This window comes from Alnus glutinosa, chromosome 5 (genome assembly GCF_958979055.1).
Source record: "Alnus glutinosa chromosome 5, dhAlnGlut1.1, whole genome shotgun sequence".
Taxonomy (NCBI): domain Eukaryota; kingdom Viridiplantae; phylum Streptophyta; class Magnoliopsida; order Fagales; family Betulaceae; genus Alnus; species Alnus glutinosa.
This window is the reverse complement of record NC_084890.1, coordinates 28707990-28733160: the sequence shown is the minus strand read 5'-3', so window position 1 is coordinate 28733160 and position 25171 is coordinate 28707990. Positions and strand designations below refer to the sequence as shown.

The following is a 25171-nucleotide window of genomic DNA, read 5'->3' as shown; positions in this document are numbered from 1 at the left end:
AATTTAGCTCAATGTTAACTTTTAAAAACATTGGAGAAATATTTTGAAGGCTTTCATCCAAATTGTAGAACCTCATTTTAAGTTTCTATGACGTGAAGAAACAAGTTTTAAAACTTATTTTGCCGATTTATGTATATTTTTCTTTCTTGGAAGTAAATCGATCAAATTATCTATTTAAACCAATTTAATTGGTTGCCATGTCTTTTTTTAATGTCTTTTTTAAACCAAACTTATGCCCTCATGTCTTATAATTTCTTGTAATGCCCTCAGCCATAACCATGCCCTTCTTCTAATGTGTCCAGCAATGGTTTTGGTTTTTGTGCTGTCTATGAAAAGCTGTCTCCATGTGTGCATTCATCTTGTTTTCAAAATTTTAAGTCCTTTTTAGTTTCATCAGTGCAGCTATTTATAAATTTTCCATGCCTGCTTTGCTAGTCGTCCAATTCACCTTTGTCATTTTAGCTAAGCTTCTTTTATGGTCATCATTCATTAGTGGGTGCCTTGAGTTTCAACTTTCTACCGAAAAGAAAAGAATATACAATCATAGGAAATAGAGAAGAAAAGGGGTAGGGAAAAAAGATAAAGATAGAAATAGAATGAGAGATTATGGAAGAAACGACAATTTTGGACAAGCAGTAGCTACTAGTGTTTTTTTTTTTTTTTCCTTTCTCTACGTACATCACTTGTGGTTGTTAGATGCGATTGTGTTTTGCTTCTTTATTTGCAATTGTTTAGTGCTCTGTTCACAGTACTCTAGCCAGTACAGGTTTTGTTTGGTTTGTTGTGTTTTTTCAACTCCGATGCTTAAGTCATCTCTATTATTTTATTCTGAAAAATACTCATCCCAAATCTTGGGAATTCTTCTTATCTTTATTATAACTACGATAACAATCTTGTTCTTTAAAACATAACTACTAATAAATATGAGTCTTTCCCAGGACTACCACCTAACCTTACTACCTGATCTCGGCCATAGCTTGTTCTGGCCTCAACTCTCTAATTCACGAGCTCCTGCTTCTCCGATTCTCTCTTCTTTCTTCATCCTCCTGCGGATCATCTTCCTGATCTCTCTCTTCTGGTTGAGCTCAGCCTCAGGCTGATAGTCTCAGTGATTTTGGGGCCTGTTATTTCAGGGCCAATCCCTGTGCTCTCCTAAGAACCGGGCTAGCTTGTCGTTCCCTATGAGCTCTTCAATTAACAGCCTCAGGGTTATGCACCCCTCGGTGTAATGTCCTCTCCGCTCATGGACATCGCAATACTTGCCCTCATTCTTCTGTGGAAGGTTTCCTGGTATCTTCGGTAGAGGGCGAAACTCCGTATCTCTCTTAATTTCCATGAGAACTTTCGATTTGTCGACATTCAAAGGTGTAAATTTGTAATCCTTAAATTTCTTTACCTACCTCTGATCTTCTCCTTTCAGCCTTCCTAGAATCTTTCTTTTTCCTTCCCGGGGACCTATCCCGGGATGGCCTTGAACTAGCCATTGCCTTCAATGTCTCTTCCTGATGGATATATTCCTCTACCTTATCCATCAAGCCTTGCAAGCTGCTCGATTGCTTCCGAGCCAACTTCCCCATTAGAGCCTTGGGTGAAATGCCTTGATAAAGGGCAGCATAAACCATGTCCTTGGTTGGATCTTCAACTGCCATTTTTCTCTGTTGAACCGAGCCACAAACTCTTTAAGAGTTTCCTTGGTGCGCTAGTGCAATCTTAACAAGTATCCAGACGGCTTCTTTCTTGTCTAGAAAGCTAGGAATTCCATCAAGAACATCTTGCTCAACTCCTTAAAGTTGTCTACCAAGTTTTGGGGGGGGGGGGGGGGGGGCAGTCTCCTGAACCAGTCTCGGGCATTCCTTGAAAGAGTCAAAGGGAAGGCCTGGCATACTACTTCATCGGATGTCCCGTAAAGGTCTAGGTGGGCTCGAAAATTCTCTAGATGATCAAGAGGATCTCCGTCTCCAGTGTAACTCATTATTTGAGGTACCTTGAACTTCTTGGGTAGTCGGTAGTTTGCTACCTGGTTGGTGAAGGGCGAGTTTGTGCCTGACAAGAGCCTGTCCACCACTAGGGACTTACTCTTGTCCTTCCTTTCCATCTCCATGTGCATGCATCTTCTATCCAACTTGGCTATTATTCTGCTTAGGTCTCTTACATCCTCTTCTCAGCCTCCTGGGCGGTGGGGCCTTCTATTTCTTAATTCCCAGGTATCACCTTCCCGAAAATTAATACGGTTGTTGCACTCTTCTTCCTCATGTCCATCCCAATTCACCTCAGGATGGGGCTGTTCCATATTTCTGAGTAGCAACTCTGCATTTTGTCGTGTTAGGGCTTCAATGTGAGCTTCCATCGCTGCTATGCGATCCTAATCTCAACCGCCCGGGGGAGGATACAGTAGAGGTAGTGGGTTATTCTGAATCCCTGGATTCGGGTTGGGCTCAAGGATCTGCTCCGGCTTCGATCTCCTTTGCGGATGTTTTTTGTATGAGAATAAATATCGTTCCCACAAAAGACGCCAAACTGTTGGTACAGTTTTCGGAATGGCATGAACATAGCTCTTCTTTCTTGCTTCTTCGGTCTTTCTCTAAGAACTCCGCAAAATGAGCTTTAAGGGACCCTTCCGGGGGTCCGCTCCGATGCTTAAGTTAGCTTCTGCTTTAAGAAAATATACTAATTCCAGAAATCAGTCCCCCTATCATACTTGGGGTAAAGGCCTATTTATAGGCTGAATGGTGTGCACTCTTATTGCTAGGGTTTCACTCTCTTTTTGCTTGGAGGCATCGTCAAAGTTTGACCTAGAATCTGACGCCTCCCACCTTCAATCTCGGGATTCTTTCCTTATAAACCTCCAAAGATATCCTGGGCAGCAAATCCGAGATTTACCTTCCATTTAGGATTTCCAAGGATTGAATGTGATCCCACGATGTCTGTATTGGGATAATAACTAAGTCTCAGTCTCGAGATGTTTGTATTCCCGGGACTTAAGCTGATTATACATCCTACCTTGCATTCTCGAGAATGGTTGCTCAGTGTTTGCCTCTTGGGATTGGACTAGCTCGAAAGTCCTGCTATCTTGGCTGCTTAGTACCTGCCTCCAAGGATGGGACTTTTTTGGGAGTTTTGCTGTTTCTCCTTTTCTGGATCGGTATTGACCCGAAGGCTATTCTGAATGGAATTATTCTCAACAAGGCTCAATGTGTTATTTATAGGGGTTGTATTGGGAGCATATATAGAACACTTGTTATTTGATTGTATGTGGGTTTAGCAAGAGACTTTGGCTTGTCTTGATGAGGAAAAACATGTTGTCTAGTGTCTAGCTAGCCCTCCTTATTCTTTTTATGGCACCAAGTCTTACCTATCCAAGTAAGGTATGGCATCCAAAATATAGTTCAAATAAGCAATTGTTTAGAAATTTTTTTGATTAGATTGTTTCAAGCTTTTGGTTCTTGCAGATAGACATGTACAATGGTTAAATTTCATCATTTTCCTCTTTTCCTTGTTGGATTTGCAATTTGCCAAATGGACTACTTTGCTGGTTGGAATTTCAATGTACATTCATAAATGGAAAATGTTAAAATTACAACAAGTGCACAACACCAAAGTACATTGGAGGAGGCCCACACATGTAGCCCCACCCCATTGTGCTTTGGTGTTGTACACTTGTGCATTTGTAGTTCATGTATCCACTTCCTTCATAAATTGGCATCCTTTGCATAAAGAGGCCTATAATTTGACAACCTTTAACAAAATGTCGGGAAATTAAAATACTAGCGTAAAAAAGGACAACTAAAAAAGACGGCACTAATGGCAAATTTTTTTTTATTGCAGTGGTCCTCTCTGTTTTCTTTGAAAAAAGACATTTACCTGGCAGGATGAAAGCCATTCGTTATGTGGATGAAAAGAGACTTCTTTATTGGGTGGCAGGATTAAAAGCCAGAGCCTCGCAAATTAAAACACAGCACTATCGTTAGAATTCAAGCATTTTTGCGTTGTGGGTTTTCTTGGTTGCAGCTATGGAACCAGCAAAATCATGGTTTGGGAGCTCTCTCCCCGTTCCTTGTGTTCAGGAGCTGGCGAAGTTGCATTTGGAACAGACGACGGCGACAATCCCGCCGAGATATGTGCGTCCCGATCAGGACCCTCCCGACGTCTCCGACTCCACTTCTTTACCCCAAGCCCCAGTCATCGACATGCAAAAGCTGTTCTCCCCAGAATTTATGGACTCTGAGTTGGACAACTTGCACAATGCAAGCAAACAATGGGGTTTCTTCCAGGTCATCTCTCTCTGAAGGGTTCCAAATGAATCTATCCATTACTTATTAAATTTCACAAATTCTTTTATTTTCTACCATATTTTTTCTTCTTTTATCTGAATTTCTGGATCTTATCAAACATATAATTTTATCCAAAACAACTTAAAGAATTTCAAATCAACATGCCATTGAAGGAAATCGATCGTATCTCTTCTGATTCAATAAAAATAAGTATAACATAAGAACTATGCATACGGCTTAAGAATACTTTTTATTTTATGGAAAATTAGAGAACACCTTTATTATTCAGAGAAATGAAGGTTTGTATTAGACAATAATTAACTGTTGATTGAGAAAAGATAGAATCAAAAGTTTAATTAGTGAAGAAATAGTAAAGCTTAGTGATTTTGGTTTTCTTTTCCTTTTGACTGTTTTAAACTTTCAAACCGGAGTTGAAGTTCTCCCACGTACGTGCTTCCACTTCAATGCATGTGCCAAACAGTCAACCCAAACTTCATAAAGCAGGGTCACTGGTCAGTGATTTGAGAGTCTAACAAACCCTCGTTTCGTGACCAACTTTTCAACAACTATATCATGTGGATCTGCTCTTTAATGTTGTGCTCGAATAAGCTAAGAAAAAATAGCCACCGCAATTAACTTGTCTAAGACGAATAGATTGGAATCGACTGCAATTTGCATATCAAATTATACTTCATCTCAACAGCTAATGGGAGAGAGTTTTGATAGATTCTACTTGTCCGAGTAAATAAACTTTACACCTCGGGCATATGGATCTCATTGAGCCTTTTTTATTAGCTACCATGGTTGGCTACAATTTGGTCAATTCCCATCATAAATTAATGGATAATCTTTGTTTTAATTATAAGAGTTGTCTTTCTACAATCCCTGATAAGAAAGTATTGTTATAATTATTTTCAAGCAAAAATTGGAAATGTTTTGCAGTTGATAAATCATGGGGTGAGCACTTCATTGTTGGAGAAGGTGAAATTCGACATTCAAGAATTTTTTAAGCTGCCTATGGATGAGAAGAAGAAGTATTGGCAACAACCAGGAGAGCTGGAAGGGTTTGGGCAGGCCTTTGTTGTATCTGAGGAGCAAAAGCTTAATTGGGGAGACATTTTCGTCCTGGTCATGCTTCCAATAATTATGAGGAAACCCCACTTGTTCCCCAAGCTCCCCCTCCCATTCAGGTCTCATATCTCTCTCTCTCTCATGATTTCCATGTAGCGTTTTCCTTCCATAAGTTTTTGGAACTGAGTTGCTATGTGTTAAAGTATTGATTAAATTTATTCATTTCTATCAACTTAAACTTTTGTGATAAGTTGTAATTTAACACGGTATTAGAGCAGAGGTCATTGAGTTCTAACTACATATCCTTCATCTACCTCACATTTCAATTAAATATTTAACGTGTTGGACTTCACTCATTAAAAGAGAGTTTGAGACCAAACACTTGTGAGACGCCTGTATTGATGGAGACCAATTTTTAGTGATTGAACCATCTTAAATCATCACATGCAGAGATAACTTAGAAGCCTACTCAGCTGAGCTTCAAGAACTTGCCATGAAAATCCTTGAACTTATGGCAAAAGCCCTTAAAATGGAATATAAGGACATGAAGAACCTGTTTGAAGATGGGCGGCAGGCAATGAGGATGAACTACTACCCCCCATGTCCACAACCAGATCTTGCGATTGGCCTCAACTCTCACTCTGATGGTGTCGGCCTAACAATCCTCCTCCAACTCAACGAAATGGAAGGCCTCCAAATAAGAAAAGATGAGATGTGGGTACCTGTTAAGCCCCTCCTTAATGCTTTTATTGTCAACATCGGAGACATTTTAGAGGTAATTTGTGGACTTGGACCCACCTCAAATCTATTTTTTATGTGCTTTCTTCTCATTGTACATACTTTCTAGAATTAATCAAACATATGCTTGAGTTACCAAGATTTGTCATAATGTGTTTTTCATGCATATATGTTTTGGCAGATTGTGACTAATGGAATATATCGTAGCATTGAGCATCGTGCGACTGTTAACTCAGTAAAAGAGAGGCTCTCTATAGCCACATTTTACAGCCCAAAATGGGAAGGTGTTATGGGTCCAGCACCAAGCCTTATTACTCCAGAATCGCCAGCGTTGTTCAAAAGAATAGGGGTTGCAGATTACTTCAGGGGATATTTCTCTCGTAAACTCGATGGGAAGTCGTACATTGATGTCATGAGGATCCAAAATGATGATCAAAAAGGCTCATGAGACTTACCCTTCAGATTGAAAAACTCAATGACAAGAATATATACTCTATAAGAAAATAAATACCATGAAAGCTATTGTGTAATATGAGTGGTAGCTAGTGAAAGCTATTTGATTATATGCAAGTCAGATTTAAATAAACACATATGCATGATAAAATTGACCACCAGACTTTAGAGCCTAAACTTGATGGAGATGTAGTAAATTCATGAGTGCAAAAGTAGTGCAATACCCGGCCTAGTTCCATATTGGGAAGATAAGTAGCCTACATATAGTGAAAGGTTTATATAGACACTTATAGGTAGTAAGTCTCACATTACTTACTTATTAAATGTGAAACTGAGCTTTACAAATGATTTTAGGGAAGCTTCAAATTGATCAATTCTTTTAAGGTGATAGCGCTAATATGGGTAACGTTTTTCATAAGTCATTACAAATAATATCAACGCCACCTAGCTAGTAACACCATGTGATACTAAAGCACTACAAGATGTGGCTCTAACAAGGACGTTAAGGGTTTAAAGAGGAAGATTATAACACTCTAGTCCTATATTGTAAAGAGTAGCTAGCAAGCTGAGCAGCCCACATAGAGTATGTAGTCTATAAAGACACTAATAGGTGTCAAGTCAAACATTGCTTGCTTACTATGTGCAATTAAGCTTTATAAGTGAGTCCTGCTATTTAGAGCCCTCTTTAAGCTTTTGTTTAATTAATTCTTAATGGTCTATCGTCAAAATTTACCACATTAGTGAAAGCATTACCCGGCCCCTTAGATAGTTTCACCCGTTGATCTCCTTTCGTTCTTTTTTTTTTTCTTTTCTTTTTTTTGTGTGTGTGTTTGTGTATCATTTGACCAGAAAAAATATAAATAAATAAAAATAATCGAATATCGGAAAATTATGAACCGAATATTATAAGAAACCTTATCTCGTTCTTAATTTGGCCAACGTATATATATAAGAGTGAGAAATTAAGATATTGGAGAGAGAGAGAGAGAGAGAGAGAGAGAGAGAGTTGTGCTTTTGCCTTCTCTTTGAGGTATGGATCAACAAGAACTGACTAAAATGGGGTGGTGTCTCCCGGTGCCTTGTGTTCAAGAGCTGGCAAAGGAGCCACTGGATACGGTTCCACCAAGATATGTGCGGCCGGATCAAGACCCCCCAATCATATCAACTACTTCCTCTTTGCCCCAACTGCCTGTCATCGACTTGCAGAGCTTACTTCCCAACGAATTCATGGACTCGGAGCTGGAGAAGTTGCACCATACTTGCAAAGAATGGGGTTTCTTCCAGGTACTTTTGTATTTATGTATGTATATATATATATATAGTTCTGCCAAGAAAAGTGTATCAAACCAACATCAAAGAAAGAGATAAGAGAAAGTATGGCAGTGAAACAAAAGTTTTCGTTAATCGTTTCGTTTCAGCTAATGTGCGGCTGGAGAAATTTTGTCCAAGGGAGAGGTTCTGTCTTTTTCTTTAGCTTTAAGGTGTAATGACTTATTTGCCCATCTCTCAACCTAAATCAAAGATATTTTATGGGTATTAATGGTAATCTACTTATATATTAAAAAAAATGAAAGTAATCTCTAATCAGACAATTTTTTGCCTCTTTTAATTTTTAATTTTTATTTGTTTTTAAAAAAAAGAAAAAAAAAATAGAGAAATGCAAGGTACTATAATTTTATCTAACATTTATTTAATAATACTGAGGTGTCACTCCTAATTAACTTTTGGATTAATTATTGTTAAATAATTAAAAAAAAAAATTGATCAAAGGTGATTAATCATCATTGTTGAATAGAATTATAATACATATCTAACATTTCTCTTTAAAAATATTTTTTTGTTCGGAGAAATTTCACTTAGGCCTCTAAACTACCACCACATTTGCATTTACACTCTAAAACTTTAAAAAATGATATTGCTCTCCGTACTAGATACTACCGCCGTGTGTCAAATTAGACACTTCGTTAGTATTTACCGTAATAAAAAAAAAATGAAAATTAAAGAGATCATGTGCACCTCTGCCCAAAATACACGGGATATTTATGATCTTAAATATTAATTAAATAATTAAATTTATTATTTTCTATCTACTTAAACTTTGAACCCAAGTGGTTTAACATATATATATGACATACTGATCAGTTATATATTATAAAAGACAACCTACGTACTGAAGATTGGAGGGGGAGGCTGGGAGGGAATTGAAATTGAAAATAAAAGAGTATTTTAATCTCTTAATTATTATTATTATAATAAATGTTATTTTTTTCTCCTAAATATTATATATTAAAAATGTGGATGAGTATTACAGTTGATAAACCATGGGGTGAGCACTTCATTGTTGGAGAATTTGAAGTCAGGCGTTCAAGAATTCTTTAATCTCCCAATGGAAGAGAAGAAGAAGTTTTGGCAACATGCAGGAGATCTTGAGGGATTTGGGCAGGCCTTTGTTGTGTCTGAAGAGCAGAAACTTGATTGGGCAGACATATTCTACATGATCAGTCTCCCAACCCATTTGAGGAAGCCCTATTTGTTCCCCAAGCTCCCTCAGCCACTCAGGTTCTCTCTCTTTCTCTCTACAAATTAAATATTATTTGATAAATTATAATTAATATACGTTTTATTATTTAAAATTTTGTATATATGTGTTCTTCTATGTATGAGAGAGGGAAATTTGAAAATGTACATAATTCCTATATTAATTGAAAAATAAATATAGATTCCTACGCAACCTCAACTAAACAGATAAATAAATATGTAAAGCAGTAAAGATAAATAACACAGATATTTGGTTACGAAGTGGAAACTCTTTGCACCAAAGAGAAAAACCACTCCGGAGCAGCCAAACTCAAAGAATTAATTATCAGAAGAAATAGCTAATTACAAGAAATTTGTACTCACAACCTTTTGCAGTAGTCATTCTTTTGAATTCTAACAAGCGTCTACTTGTCTGCCTCTCTCTCAGACCCTTTTGAAGATTTCTTCTATTGACTTCCTTAACTGGAGTTCATCTCCAATTAGACTTCAATGATTGAAAAGTTGAACAACAAAATACATCAAAGACTCTAAGAGAAATACATAAATTTGTTTAAGCCTAAATAATCTTCTCTTAGCACAATGAAATTCTCTACAAGAATTCTTAAACCCTAAAATAAGTCAGAAACGGATTTTTAGGCGGTTGTGTCCGGACATGTATCATAAAGTAAACTTTCTATGAAGCGCATCCGGACATGTTGCCCTAGTGTCCGGACATCTGTATGAAAAACTTTTATGTGTCCGCTGTCATGTCTTGAGTGTTCAGACATCTTGCAGAACAAGGGCTTTCTGGAACTTGCGTCCTCTGGACTATCTGGACATATGAGAGAATATGACCTTACTGTGACTTGCGTATGCTGGGCTGTCAGGACATGCTGAGAACACAGACTTTTTGCCAGATGTGTCCAAACATGGCTTGAGGCTATTCGGACATGTTGCGTGATTTGAGACTTTCTGTAACTTGTGTCCGGACACGGTTTCTGGCTGTCCGAACATTGCAGAAACAACATGTCTTCTAGAAGTCTTTTGAGTGTTTTCAACAATAAAGTAACCTTTTGGCATCAGAATGTAGCCAACATTTAAAAACCAACATTAATAATCGAACTTTAAATTTAATGTTCTTTACATACTTATTATGTTGGCCTAATAACAAATACATAAACTTACTTCCTCTTTTTCTCATTTCTATATAAAAAGAACGTACGCTATATCGTATATGGATAGAATGGTCGCCAATCTCGTATTAACTTATCGCAAGAATAACAATTATGAGAAGGACACAAGATCTAATTGTAGGTGGCTAATTTGATTGCTTAGCACTAGTTTCTTTTAATAGTTGTTACACTAATCATTTTCATTTTCATAAATCAACTAGTGTGAACACTTTGTGATGCAAGACTATCGGGGTTGTAGGACATTCTACTCAAAAAGCATATGAAGGAGCGGTCGAGCCTCAAACTCGATCGCTCGATGACCATTTAATGTAGCACTCAAGCGGTCAAGCCAGAGACTCGACCGCTCGACCCACATTTGACAAGCGCTTGAGCGCCTCCTCTAATGCAAACTGAATTTGGAAGATTTTCTTTCCTTTTGGAATATCTTTTGAACCTTGTTATAAGTTTGCAGATTTTGCATGAAGATAGGTTTTGAACATTAATAGTATTTTCATATCATCATTTTCAACGTGTGTTGATTTGTGAATTGCAAACACGACTCTTTCTTAACCCTTTCGCTATGTCAATTGGTATCAAAGTCTTCATTAGCCTAGTTTGATGGAAATGATGGACAAACAAACAACCAATCTGATGACGAAGAGCACGGAGTGCAAGCCCTTCGGACAGTCGTGGATGCTCAGAAATAGCAGTTTGATGGTGTCGAATGCATCTTGTGGGAGATGCAGCAAGCCATCACTGGACTTGGAATTGATAGAAATAAGAATAACTATCCCAACCGGAATCGTGTCAACGAGATGCCTCGTGGCCGTCCGAGTGTAGGTTGTGGTCCTATACAACAACGAAGACACCAAGAATCAGAAGATTTATACACTGATGAGGAGCTTGATGCTTACATGGGAGAAGATAACAGCGATAAGTGAGACCAGAAGAACTCCCACAACTTCTAGGTCAAGATTGATCTATTGTGCTTCAACAGTCATCTCCATGTCAAGAGCTTTCACCATTGGCTTCTCGAAGTGAAGAACTTCTTCGACTACATGCAAATATCCGAAGTATAACAAGTGAAGTTGGTGGCATACAAGTTGTGAGATGGTGCTTCAACTTGGTGGGAGCAAATTCAGAACAATTGGAGGCACAAGGGAAGGAACTAGTTAAAACTTGGCCCAAGATGAAGCGTTGGATGAGGGCTCAATTCTTACAACCGGATTATGAGCAAATACTATACTATCAATGCAAAGATTACAAACAAAGGGGCTGATATGTCAACGAGCATATGGAGAATTTATACAAGTTAAACTCCTGAAATAACTTGTCAGGGATGAAGGGGTAGCAGGTAGCATGGTACATTGGTGGACTGCGAGTAGTCATACAAGATCAAGTTACCCTTCATCTTGTCTGGACGTTGTTGAAGGCTGTCAATTTGGCCATGAAGATTGAGATGCAATTGGTGCGATAACCTTCTCGATCACAACCCTTTAGACAAACGACGAAAACGGTGGAAGCCCATCCACCACCGAACTAACAACAAGTGTAACCTACCACCCAAACCCTAGGAGCTAGCAGTAGCAACCTGTACCCATTAGTTACAACCACCCCATCTAAGAATAAAGGACCTGATAATAACAACCCTTATGCATGACCAAAACTGGGAAAGTGTTTTCGTTGCAACCAACCCGGTCACTATTTGAATGAGTACCTCAATCGCAAACAAGTCAACATAGAAGACATGACAGAATAAGAAGAGGATCCTTTTGAAGAAGGGGTTAGAGTCAACGATGAAGACAAACAAGATTATGCCGAGGAGAATTTGCAAAAGGTGACAAAGGGGAATATCTCAATTGTATTATTCAGCGGCTTTTACTAACACCAAAGCAAGACGCAACGACACAACGACACAACATCTTCAGAACTCTTCATACCATCAAACACAAGGTATATGCAACTTGATCACTGATAGTTGAAGTTGTGAGAATATTGTTTCAAAGCCCCTTGTTGCAGACGGAGAAGCCCCCAACTCCCTACAAAATTGGTTCGATCAAGAATGGAGCCAAGATACGGGTAAAGGAGGTTTGTCGAATTTATTTTTTGATTGGTAAATTTTATAAAGATGAAATGGTGTGTAATGTGGTGGAGATGGATGATTGTCATGTGTAATGCATTTGGGGAGACCTTGGCAACATGATGTAAATGCCACTCACAAGGGAGTCGGGACATGACAACACGTACCTATTTTGGTGGCATGCATGGTAGGAAGACTGTCTTGGAACCGACGCGTGAAAATGACTCATTCCCTAAAGCTACTAAAGTGGAGGGATTATACTTCCTCACTCTGGCTAAGGCTCAGCTTGAGAAGCATCTGAAGGAGGCAAAGGAGTTTGATCTTGACGTTGGTTGTAGTGGGAGAAGAAGTGGTGGAATCATTGGGAGTTCCGGAGAAGGTGCAGCAGTTGTTTGGAGTTTCAGGACCTCACACCTACTGAGTTGTTGGATGGCTCCCATGCAAGACATGTGACACCACATTAACTGCAATTGTCATCATATATTACTTTATTATTGCAGGATGCTTTTACTTGTGCTCATTGATTAAAAAAAAATATAGATATTTTTAATTGTAAAAATATAACACAAAAGAGAAAGTCATACCTAAAATAAAATTTCTAGGATATTATTCTTAGAGAATCAAATCAAGTAGCCAAAACGATAGATCGAGAATCAAATAAATCTCAAACATGTATCCAACTGCTAAACGATAGAGGTTGTCCAAGAAATCAAATCAAGTTTGTGTTGCCTTTCGACAAGTAGGGTTCATTTGGTCAAACTTATTAGATGTTGATTTTTGCATGCAGAGATACCTTAGAAGCTTACTCAGTTGAATTAAAAAGTCTTGCCTTGAAAATCCTCGACCTCATGGGAAAAGCTCTCAGAATGGAAGCTACGGATATGAAGGAGTTGTTCTATGAAGGGTGGCAAAGCATTAGGATGAATTATTATCCTCCATGTCCACAACCAGAGCTTGTCATTGGCCTCAATTCTCACTCTGATTCTGTTGGCCTAACAATCCTCCTACAAGTCAATGATATGGAGGGTCTCCAGATTAGAAAAAATGGGATGTGGATTCCTGTCAAACCCCTCCCTAATGCCTTTGTTGTCAACATTGGAGATATCCTCGAGGTAGGTGGCATAACATTTTCTAAAATCTTCTTGAGATATTTTGGATTCATTTTTGTTCTTGGTAGTGGTTTTTTGCATGAATTATGTGTAAAAGTGTTGATAGTGTCAACTTTTATAGATGCATATGCAAATGCATGAAATATCATTTACTTTTCATGTGCCATGTCTTTTGTCATCTTAATTACAAGCGAAAATGATGAGAAGGAAAGAAAATATATACATGAAATAATATCTTATTGCTTCCCTAATTGTGGCATTTATTGTAAGTATATATGGTTTAGCAGATGGTAACAAATGGTTTATATAAAAGCATTGAGCATCGAGCGACGGTTAACTCCGAGAAGGAGAGACTCTCTATTGCTGCATTTTACAGCCCAAAGTTGGATGGGGAGATAGGACCAGCATCAAGCCTTGTTACAGTACAGAGACCAGCATTGTTCAAAAGAATAGGTGTTGCTGAATACTTCAGGGGATTTTATTCACGCGAACTCCGTGGCAAATCATACATCGATGCCATGAGGATCCAAAATGAGGAAGATGAAAAAAGTCAATAAGTGCCATGTAATATGAATTAATATGAAGAAAAAAAAAATGTCAATAAGTGCCATTTAAGTACCTTAAAAGGAGGTAGATAAATGGATTGTCTATTCAAACATCATACTGATGTATGCAAATCAGATTGAGACGAATATGAATATGTACAAAACAACCATTTCCCTGCCTTAATTGTGACCAATTTAATTTAATGATTTGTTCTAGAGAAAAAGGAAAAAGAGAATTTGTTGGAGAAATAATAAGCTCCAAAGACACGAGGGCCAAGCCCATCGGGTCGGCCCAACAAGATCAGACCCAATTTATAAGACCATTCGTTATCTCCAAAAAGACGTATGTCCCGAGTATATCAAGATAGACTTTTATCTCATCAAATATGGGATAAGGTACCTAATAGTATGGCATCAGCTGAAGAGGTAGTGTCCTATCCAGTTTGAACTCTACTACCCAATTCAAATTCTATGAAGATAAGATTAAAGACTATGTGATCTAGGACTCAGACTCCTAATCAAATTATGCTCCAAGTATTCTAGCAGTTTTACAACTGTGAATTGTGAGCCTATAAATAAGACCACTACACCAGGTATTTTTTGACAGGAAGATTCTCTAAGCTCTGAGATTATTGATACTCTCCAGAAAATAAATAGTTTGAACTGACTTAGGCATCAGAGTGGGGGTATGGTCGGCACCCCCATGAGCCATTTATTATTTTGCAGATTACGAGGAGAGTTAATTACAAGGGAGGCAACGAATCACAAGACAACACATCACCGTACCGGAAACTGTACCAACAGTTTGGCGCCGTTTGTGGGAACGACATTGTTCCTTAAAAAATAAATCTGCAATGGTGACTTGCGATTAGATCTTGCCCTTTGTCAACAAAGGCAGATTTGGGTTCCTAGGCAACGGATCTGAATCTATAATCATCAATAGCTCATGCACGTTGGAGGATACCGAATCTGCACTCAGCAATACCATATCTGCGTTCATCCACAAACAAATCGTCGATCAGCGCTCCATTGTGCTGAAAAATTGCCCACATGTCTCCACACACGCAGAAGAACCCAAAGCTTCGCAAAATCCAGCTATTATCGGATTCAGTTCCTTTTTAGCGAGGGCAAAAGAGTCTGGCCCAGCCTTCTTTAGGCCTTATCAAAAGCCATGCGCCTTTCTCTCCTGTTTGGACAAACAGCTTGACTAAAAGTCAAAGACTTATCTCCAAGGGGTCTTCAATCCCAAGGGATCCGACGCCCAAGATTCACCACTGTAGATATGCAGGAAGGCATGTAGACCTGCCATCAACTAAGGCAGATCGGCACATGGAGACGAAGACCCAGAGCTGTGACATCTGCACCCGCCGAAGCCTGAACCCGATTTGGAACAGGGCACCATGGACAACATCCGACCCGACCCGTCCGAATCAGTTCTTGACAGGAAGGCCGAGAATTGAGATTGCTTGTAAGCAGGGAAGCCGAGATGGAGTGATTACACGAGTAGTGTGTTGTCCTATAATCGTTCCTATAGGAAAAATCAATGTCCTTAGATTTGATGTGTAGGAGAATTTGTGGGTCTCAATAACAGAAAATCGACGAAATCAAAGAGAACCAGAATCCCTTCTAATCAATTCTAGTGGGGCAGATGAAGAATTTAATGGAGGGACCAACCCAATTTGACAAGCTACGTGATGAGAGCTCGGGGTCTCTACCATGTGACCGAGGACTTCACTCTCACAGCCCATACTCAAAGTTTCATAGTTAACACCCAGTCATGAAGATAATCGGGCCTTGACTGTGACCCGCTGGACTGCCGGAGATGGAATTAGAACACCTCACCACACGGTTTTCCAGAGCTCATAGTGGAACCAGATTGCAGCCAGGACTTTCCTAGCTACCGAACCATGGTTGTCGAGGATGAAGAGATCGTAGCCCAGGCCTTTCTCGTAAAAGGTTTGCATGGTGTATCGGCAAGAGGCTCGGCTATAATCGGATTTGATGATTGAAGTTACTGGAATTGAATTCCTACCGAAGAATCTAGCGCACGAACCTGGCTGTGCTTCAAAGCAATCGTGAGGAAAGGCCCACACGTTCATCGCCCGATCTAAATCCAGGAGATACCGGTTCATTAACCAGAACCTCGCCATGATCAAATTTATAGTGCAACAGCGTGGCCGCCCAGTGCTGCCAATCCTGAGACAACGTCTCCTCGATCAGCACCGGGTAGGTCATTGCCGAAACTCCCAGAAGCTCTAGGCTCAGTCTTGAATCTTATGCCCGAGCCAAAATTCAGTGGATCCGAGAGACCATAAAAAGAAAAAAGAAAAAAAAAAAAAAAAAAAAAAAAAAAAAAAAAAAAAAAAAAAAACCCAGAGATGCATCCGGATACTTCAAGAAGTTCCAGAAGCCTCATCCTCGAAGCCCTCTCGTCTGCAGAGCACCACATCAAGTTCGGGTCTGGTAGGTGTGATGTCGAGGAGCGTGGTGTCGTCTCCGGTATCTAGGTCTTTACATGGGCTTCCGGTGACTAGTTCACCTCGGGGGAAGAAGATGGAGACACGGTGATGTGGACACAAGGCGCTGTGCAAGGAATGGTTTTGGCCAAAATCTTGAGCCAGAACATTGATGGGCCAGAACTTCAGCGAATTGCTGTTCAACCACATGCCGAGGCCCGACTCGGTCAAATTCTCCCTTGTCTACCAAGTCGTGGCTCAGAACCTCCGTGGCACCAAAGACAGTCAAAATTCGAAGGATGCCCGGATTGTTTGCATGGTCTCAGCAGTTGGGATGGTCTACTTGACCACCGAAGCCCAAAACAAGGTCCTAAAAATTTTGGCTTTTAAAAAAAGAAAAAGAGCACAATGTTTTGGTCAAGGAGATAAAAGGAAGAAAGTAAACTCCGAGGTGTTTAATCCCGAGGTGGCCACTCTCCGAAAAGTTAGATCCGAGATGTTTTACCAATGAGGAAAGTTAGATCCGAGAGTGTTCTACCGAGTACATAAGTTGGATCCGAGGAGTTTTACTGAGGAGGAAAGTTAGACCCGAGGGTGTTCTACCGAGGAGAAAGGATAGATCCGAGGGTGTTCTACCCAAGTGAAAAGATAGATCCGAGGGTGTTCTACCAAGGTGAAAAGATAGACCCGAGGGTGTCATACCGAGAAGAAAGTATAATCCGAGAAGTTTGATCCGAGGGCGTTCTAATGAGGAGAAAAGATAGACCCGAGGGTGTTCTACCGAGGCGAAAAGTATGTACCGAGATGACACATACCGAGAGTATTATTCCGAGGGTACTATCCCGAGGACCCTATGCCCAAGCTTCTAGTTCCAAATGGCACACTCCGAGGACCCCTCCAGATTTGCCATCCTCCGAAGTGCATAGTCACATGCCGAGGGACCAATCCGAATCGAGGGTCCAGTTTGAGGAACTCTCCCATAGAACCCCATATCGAGTGGTATGCAAGATAAGGAACTCCAAGTAAGACGGTTCATCTTCATCGAATTCACCAGATAAGTTCATACTCTTCTTTTACAAACATGATTCATGTTAAAGTAAGGATATATGTTGGTTTTTATTTTATCAACCAGAAAAAAATATATATATGCATGCACTTGTACGCTTTGCCGAAAAATATATATTTTTTTTGATAAAATAGACTCATGTGTTGAGGCCACCGTGAGTGAAAGGATCACAAAATCATCCCAACGGATGAAAAGAATATATGGTGCAACTGTGCATTCTGCTATTTTGTTTTAGTATATGCAGTGCTTTGTTAACCCTTTTCGCAGAAAAGATATGGGGAGACAACCCCTACAACAAATTATACAAGGAAAGTCTTTCGGTTAGTCCAACACCGAGAGCCAGGGAGACAACCCTGCAAAGAAAATAAGGAAAGTCTCTCGGTTAGTCCAACACCGAGAGCCAGGGAGACAACCCTGCAGAGAAAACAAGGAAAGTCTCTTAATTAGTCCAACACCGAGAGCAAGGAAGAACAGAGTCCCCAAGTATTGATTGATCTTTGCTAAGAATGCCCGATTCCTTTCCTCGAACAACCCGAAAGGGTTATGAGAAGGATATCAAGGCAAGGAACTTCTCAGTTAGTCCAACACCGAGAGCAAGGAAGAACAGATAGCCCCCAGGTATCAATTGATCTCTACTAAGAATAAAGCAGCAGTCCGAGACAAGATGAAAGCACTTCTTCATCAAACTTCTCCAAAGATGATCAAGCTACATCAACGTCCACCCGACTCCTCCCCTCGAACGACTCGAAAGAGTTATGGTGAGGATGCTCAGGGAAGAATCCGCCTGAATCCTTTCCTCAAACAACCCGAAAGGGTCATGGCAAGGATTCAATGGGAAGAAACCCCTCGGTTGGGGGTTTCCGAAGGGATGAGGACTAGAATCCGCCCGATTCCTTTCCTCGAACAACCCGAAAGGGTCAGGGAAAGGATACAAAGGGTTGAAACCTCCCGGTTGGGGGTTTCCGAACGATAAGACTAAGGATATCTAGAAAAGAATCCGCCCGAATCCTTTCCTCGGACAACCCGAAAGGGTCATGGAAATGATACAAATGGTTGAAACCTCCCTGTTGGGGGTTTCTGAAGGATAAGGTTAAGGATATCCTGATTAGAATCCTCCCGATTCATTTCCTCGAACAACCTGAAAGGGTCATGGAAAGGATACAAAGGGTTGAAACCTCCCGGTTGGGGGTTTCCAAAGGATAAGGTTAAGAATTGGCCCGAGTCCTTTCCTCGGACGACCCGAAAGGGTTATGGAAAGGATACCAAGGCGAGATTGGAGATTCAGAAGGATAAAAGTTCAGGAAAGATCCAGGAAGATAAAGATTCAGGAAGATAAAACTTCAGAAAAATAAAGCATTAGAAAGGTAAATCTTCAGAAAGGTAAACAGGAAGGTAAAGATTCAGGATGATAAAGCTTCAAGAAGATAAAGCTTTAGGGAGATAAGATTCAGGAAGGCAAAGATTTAGGAAGATAAAGCTGTTGCAAAGGAAGGTAAAGCTCAGCGACCTGACTACCCACCTCGAACAACTTAGCCTGCGGTTGCAGACTAAAGTTATGGGGGGTAGCCCAGAAGGTAAAGCTTCAGTATGACAAAGCTTCAAGAACGATTTAGAATGATAAAGCTTCAGGAAGATAAAGCTCAGAAAGGTAAAGCTTCAGAAAGGTAAACAAACAAGAAGGTAAGGGTTTAGGAAGACAGATCTTCAGGAAGATAAAGGTTCAGGGAGATAAGATTCAGGAAGCCAAAGATTTAGGGAGATAAAGCTGCTGCAAAGGAAGGTAAAGCTCATCGACTTGACTACCCACCTTGAACAACTTAGCCTGCGGTTGTAGACTAAAGTTATGGGGGGTAGCTCAGGAAGGTAAAGCTTCAGTATGACAGAGCTTAAGGAAAGATTCAGAATGATAAAGCTTCAGGAAGATAAAGCTCAGGAAGGTAAAGCTTCAGAAAGATAAAGCTTCAGAAAGGTAAAGCTTCAGAATGATAAAGCTTCAGGAAAGATCCAGGAAGATAAAGATTCAGGAAGACAGATCTTTACGAAGATAAAGGTTTAGGGAGATAAGGCTTCAGGATGATAAAGCTTCAGGAAAGTAAACAGGAAGGTAAAGCTTCAGAATGATAAAGCTTCAGGATGACAGAGTTCCAGGAAAGATTCAGGAAGATAAAGCTTCAGGATGACAAAGCTTCAGGATGACGAAGCTTCAGAAAGGAAGGTAAAGCTCAGCGACTTGACTACCCACCTTGAACGACTTAGCCTGCGGTCGCAGACTGAAGTTATAGGAGGTAGCTCAATAAGGTAAACAAACAGGAAGGTAAAGGTTTAGGAAGACAGATCTTCACGAAGGTAATGGTTCAGGGAGATAAAGATTCAGGAAGGCAAAGATTTAGGAAGATAAAGCTTCAGAATGATAAAAGCTTTAGGATGATAAGATTCAGGAAGGCAAAGATTCAGGAAGAAAAAGCTTCAGTATGACAGAGCTTCAGGAAAGATTCAGAATGATAAAGCTTCAGGAAAGATCCAGGAAGATAAAGATTCAGGAAGATAAAGCTTCAGAATGATAAAGCTTCAAGAAGGTAAAGCTTCAAGAAGGTATGAGGATAAAACCTCTTTAAAAAATCATCAAGTAAGACTCAACACTTTGACGCAAATAGTTTTTTCTATTCTCCTCTGTAAAATTTTTCAACAAACCGATTGTTTGTTCAAAATTTTTTGGCGTAGCTTAAATTTCAAAAAATTAGACCAGTTCTTCTCTCGGAAAAAACTAACACAAACCGATTGTTTGTTCAAGTTTTGGGGTAACTCTAGTATAAAACGTAAGATTTATAAGAAACCGAGATATGTCTCAGAAGAAGTTTTTGAGTGAGAAACTTTAAACTTTTTTCCAGGTAAAGATGTTCAATTCAGTTTGAAAAATTATGATGTTCTACGGCTAATAAGATAAGGAAAGTGAAAGTCAAAATGTCCAAGGCTTCCATTCATTAACATTGAAATTTTGTTCATTACAAAAAAAAAATTTTTGCATGAAAAAGAAAAGATACATTTGAAAAGGAAAGTTCAAGTATTTACAGGTTGAAGCCCCGAGACTCACTCCGAACTCCAAGATCTCTTTTACACCATCGTCCAGGATACCAAGAGGACTTGACTATCCGTCTCGAACGACTTAGCCTGCGGTCGAGGACTAAAGTTATGGGGGGTAGCTCAACAAAGTTAAAGCTTATGCAAAGAGAAAATCACCGAAGCTACACCAATCTCTCAGATTAAGATCTCTCAGGAGCAGTTCGGACAAAGATACGGGAAGACAACCCCTACAACAAAACCTTACGGGGAGACAACCCCTATAACAAACCATACGGGGATATCACCTCTACAAAAAATAACAAAGTAAGTTCATCGCTTCTAAAAGATTTTTTCCTATCCTCCTCGGTCATAACTCACACAAACCGATTGTTTGTTCAAGTTAAGGAGGATAACTCAAAGTAAGATTTTTTCCTCCTAGTCTCGGAAGCAGAAAAAAAAGATTTTTCCCTCCTAGTCCCGGAGGTCGAAACAAATAGATTTTTGAAAAAAAAGATTTTTCTTACCCTCCTCGGAGTTAACTTACGCAAACCGATTGTTTGTTCAAGTTATTAGAGGATAACTGAGAATTGATTTGTTATGGAAAGTTTTTCCATAACAAAGAATTCAAACATTACAAAGTTCAAAAATAAAGATATTCACAAGTGAGACCAAGCTAGATAGTGTTCAGATTAGAAAATTCGGTACGCCAAGCACAGAACCTCGGGCCACCAGAAGCCCCTAGCCGTTGTAAGTCTCGGACAACCAAAGCCTCAGCGCCAGTCTGAGCCTCCAAAGCCGCCAAGAGAGATTTTTGTGGAAGCAATATGCAAAGTACTACCGATGAAGAAGCTTCGGTGTTCTCTCAGAGTGGCATTTCACCACGATCTTGGTGAAATCAACTACATCAGTCCAATCCATCTCCTACCGAGAGTAGGAGATCATCTTCACAACTTTGGCCCGACCGACAATATTATGTAGAGGCACTTATGTAGAAGATATTTATGGGGAGTTGCTATTAGTACTTTGACAGATCATAAGTGCCCAAGATTTGAATTGGCATCCATCAGGTCAGACGCCACTCCAATCCCGAGATTCGAGGCCCTATTCACCATAATTACTTTGAAAGAGGCAACAATTGTCAGATACAGATTATGAAAGATCCAAATTCAGAAATTGAGGTACTTAATTCTCTTACATTCTAAATTCAAATAAGAGAATTATAGGGGTAACTGTTGGAGAAATAATCAGCTCCAAAAACACGTTGGCCGCGCCCATCGGGTCGGCCCAGCAAGATCAGACCCAATTTATAAGACCATTCGTTATCTCCAAAAAGACGTATATCTCGAGTATATCAAGATAGACTTTTATCTCATCAAATATGGGATAAGGTACCTAATAGTATGGCATCAGCTGAAGAGGTAGTGTCCTATCCAGTTTGAACTCTACTACCCAATTCAAATTTTATGAAGATAAGATTAAAGACTATGTGATCTAGGACTCAGACTCCTAATCAAATTATGCTCCAAGTATTCTAGCAGTTTTATAACTGTGAACTGTGAGCCTATAAATAAGACCACTACACCAGGCATTTTTTGACAGGAAGATTCTCTAAGCTCTGAGATTATTGATACTCTCCAGAAAATAAATAGTTTGAACTGACTTAGGCATCGGAGTGGGGGTATGGTCGGCACCCCCATGAGCCGACGAGCCGTTTATTATTTTGTAGATTACGATGAGAGTTAATTACAAGGGAGGCAACGAATCACAAGACAACACGTCACCGTACCGGAAACTGTACCAAAAGAATTGATGTTATATTTTGCTGGGCACAAACCGAGACTTTAAATTCTAAATTAAGGTGGTCTTTTAATACTTATGATATCAAAAGACTCTTGATAGGCCCTCCTAGAAACTCTCCCCCTAGTAGCTAGCATAGCATTATACACTTCAGTATAGTAAACATTAATTTCTACCACCATATTTACAACCTATAATGATTCAACATACTATAGTTTTAATACGAATTGATGGAGCGCAATATAGTCACTACAAAAAACAAGAAGCTTTTTTGCTTTTCTTGACCACCATAAATCTGTGTATATATAAACGACAAAACAAAAAAAAATAAATAAATAAATTTCTTCCTTTTTTTTTTTTTTTTTTTTATATATAAAAAAAATGGCATGAGATTATGAACAGAATTTTTTTGAAAAATAAAAAATAAAATTAAAACTAGATTGATAGAGCATTCAAATTTACATTCTCAAAAAATAAAAAATAAAAAAATCATATAACCAAACAAATCTCATCAAGTTCGCTCATTGTTTTAGCTTCATTCTAATGGCCTAACCTCGAACCCTTCCCCATGAAATAAACTCACGAGACTCTTATATTTTCCAGAAAAGAATACAAAAGTGGTTTCTTTGGCAACGCCGAAGTCGACCTTTTTGGAAGACTTCGGTCAAAAGATTCCCCTCACCTGGCAGATCCAAGAGGTATTGTTGAACTACCCAAAGTGGACCAAGGTCGCTCATTCAAAATGCTAACGATGCCGGGGCTAGGACTATTCGTCTCTTCGGGGACCGTCGTGTCCATTACTCTAAGTCACTCTTGTCTGGCACCTTGGCACAGTGGCAGGGCCTAGCTCTCTTGGCCTATAACGACGGTCAACATTACTCATTTTCTTTTCCTCATTTTTCCATAAAGCAAACAAAACTCTTATATAACTGAAAGCAAAAATTAATTTCCTCACTCTCACACTCCCAAATGTACATGATGTGCAAATTTTAAATTACTCGCAAGTAAACGAATCGTTTGCAATATAGTATATGTGCAAGTGCGAGGTCGAATCCAGAGGAAATTGTGTTACGAAAATTAATTTCTATCTAAACTAATTCTATTTTAACCTAGTTCCAATTTTTGGGGCTTTTATCATGCAAAATAATAAACTAAATTAAAACTTAAATAAAAACAAAAATTAACAAAAAAAATTCTAAAGTTTTAGAATCCACCTCGCCATATCAAACAACAAATATATTCTTGTATTTTATTCATACACCCGATAAACAATTATGCCTTATTGATTGTTCAAAGTTCCATAAAAATGCATATTAAATCATTCCGAATCCAACTCAATAACAAATCACAACAAATATTCAATTAAAATTAAATCATCCAATGTATCCGTTTCATAAACAAATCACAATGGATATCCTCTTTCAATCAAATCATTCGATGTATCCATCGGTTGAAACGTAACACATTGAATATTCAATTTTAAATCAATAATCCTTCAATTAAAAGACATCAATCAATTAATTAAATGTTGGACTTGAACAATATTTTGATAAACATCGGAATTGTATAAACTAAATAACAAGGAACGTAAATGTAATCAATGACAAGGTTTTATCTTCAACCTTAGTTGAAAAATTAGCCTCTCATAACTAAATTCAACATGCAAACTTTTTTTAAAAACATAAAATGATTGAAATACTTACAAAAAGACAAGAAAACACACAAAAAGAAATTAAGACCAGCTCTCGGACGTGCTGCTGCCTCCTACCCGTTGCACCTTTTTTTTTTTACATCTTGTTCGGTTCTCCCCTATGTACGCGGCTACCACACGTTCATAGGAAAAATGCAAGCTCTGTTGCACCTCCACACGTTCGTACTTTGTGTCTTCTGTTCAATGGTGCTGAATCTGGAGAGAACGCATATGTATATATATATAACACATGCACGGCTGCTTGTCATAAAGAATAACGTGTGTTCGGCTCATGCACACTAAAGAAAACTTGCGTCTGTGTTGGCAAGCCCTCCAGAATAACGTGTTTCGGTCACACAAATTATTGCTAACAACGTGTCTTGGTTCGGTCTTCCAATCCTGCAGAAAAGACGTGTATCCCTCATCTGTATTCCATTTGGGCCATTGGCAAATTACACATCTATCATGTCTCATCTCGTGACTGCTTTCTTGAGAATAAACCACACTTATACTTTGAGGTCCGACTCAACAAAGATCAATTTGATGTCGTCGTGGGCTTGTTTTCCGCTTCTTTGCAATTTCATACAAGGACTGCATTTTTTTTTTCTATTAATGACCTGCAAAACACTATAACACTAAAATTAACAAAAAAAAAAAAAAAAATTAGAAAACAACAAAGTTAAAGGTTTAACAAATGCAAATTAAGGGGTTCAAATATACAATATTTGACGCTCATCAATACACTTCATAACGTGGCACTAAAAACCACCATTAGACTTAGGATGAGTCATTATTAGATTTTGAATATAATGGTATTTTTAGTACCACAATAGGAAGTGCATTTGGGAGCGTGTGTAAAATTTCTCATATATATACTCCTAAGTCAACCACACACAAAAAAAATTAAATAAATAAAAGAAAAGAAAAAACCCGCCAACAATGAAAATCATTATTAGATTTTGGAGGAACTACTATTAGATTTTGAATTCAATAGTGATTTTTAGTGTCACGTGAGGGAATATGCACTTGAGAGTGGAAATAGGAGTGTGTGACATTTTTCTAATGTTAATTATATATTCGTGGGGTGCATGAAAGTTCATGAACTCCTCTTCTAAATTCAAGCCACCATATCAATAATAATTTTTA

At 39.0% G+C, this 25171-nt stretch overlaps 2 protein-coding genes across 2 annotated transcripts; both read left to right on the top strand.

The window, feature by feature from the left end:
• Positions 1 to 3956: 3956 nt before the first annotated feature.
• LOC133868404 (protein SRG1-like) lies at positions 3957 to 6612 on the top strand. Its single transcript, XM_062305292.1, has 4 exons — positions 3957 to 4271; positions 5214 to 5461; positions 5793 to 6117; positions 6262 to 6612. The coding sequence occupies exons 1-4, from the start codon at positions 4011 to 4013 to the stop codon at positions 6526 to 6528; spliced, it is 1101 nt and encodes a 366-aa protein (XP_062161276.1). The 5' UTR covers positions 3957 to 4010; the 3' UTR covers positions 6529 to 6612.
• Positions 6613 to 7480: 868 nt separating this feature from the next.
• LOC133868406 (oxoglutarate-dependent flavonoid 7-O-demethylase 1-like) lies at positions 7481 to 14124 on the top strand. Its single transcript, XM_062305293.1, has 4 exons — positions 7481 to 7817; positions 8845 to 9092; positions 13090 to 13414; positions 13699 to 14124. Exons 1-4 carry the CDS (start codon positions 7566 to 7568, stop codon positions 13966 to 13968), a joined length of 1095 nt encoding a protein of 364 aa, XP_062161277.1. The 5' UTR covers positions 7481 to 7565; the 3' UTR covers positions 13969 to 14124.
• The last annotated feature ends 11047 nt before the right edge of the window (positions 14125 to 25171 follow it).

Excerpts from the sequence above, each read along its gene's own strand:
- LOC133868404 (XM_062305292.1), top strand. The coding sequence starts at position 4,011 with ATGGAACCAGCAAAATCATGGTTTGGGAGCTCTCTCCCCGTTCCTTGT. Across the intron at positions 4,272-5,213 it reads AACAATGGGGTTTCTTCCAG|TTGATAAATCATGGGGTGAG; the intron begins GTCATCTCTCTC and ends AATGTTTTGCAG. Across the intron at positions 6,118-6,261 it reads ACATCGGAGACATTTTAGAG|ATTGTGACTAATGGAATATA; the intron begins GTAATTTGTGGA and ends ATGTTTTGGCAG.
- LOC133868406 (XM_062305293.1), top strand. The coding sequence starts at position 7,566 with ATGGATCAACAAGAACTGACTAAAATGGGGTGGTGTCTCCCGGTGCCT. Across the intron at positions 9,093-13,089 it reads AAGCTCCCTCAGCCACTCAG|AGATACCTTAGAAGCTTACT; the intron begins GTTCTCTCTCTT and ends TTTTGCATGCAG. Across the intron at positions 13,415-13,698 it reads ACATTGGAGATATCCTCGAG|ATGGTAACAAATGGTTTATA; the intron begins GTAGGTGGCATA and ends ATGGTTTAGCAG.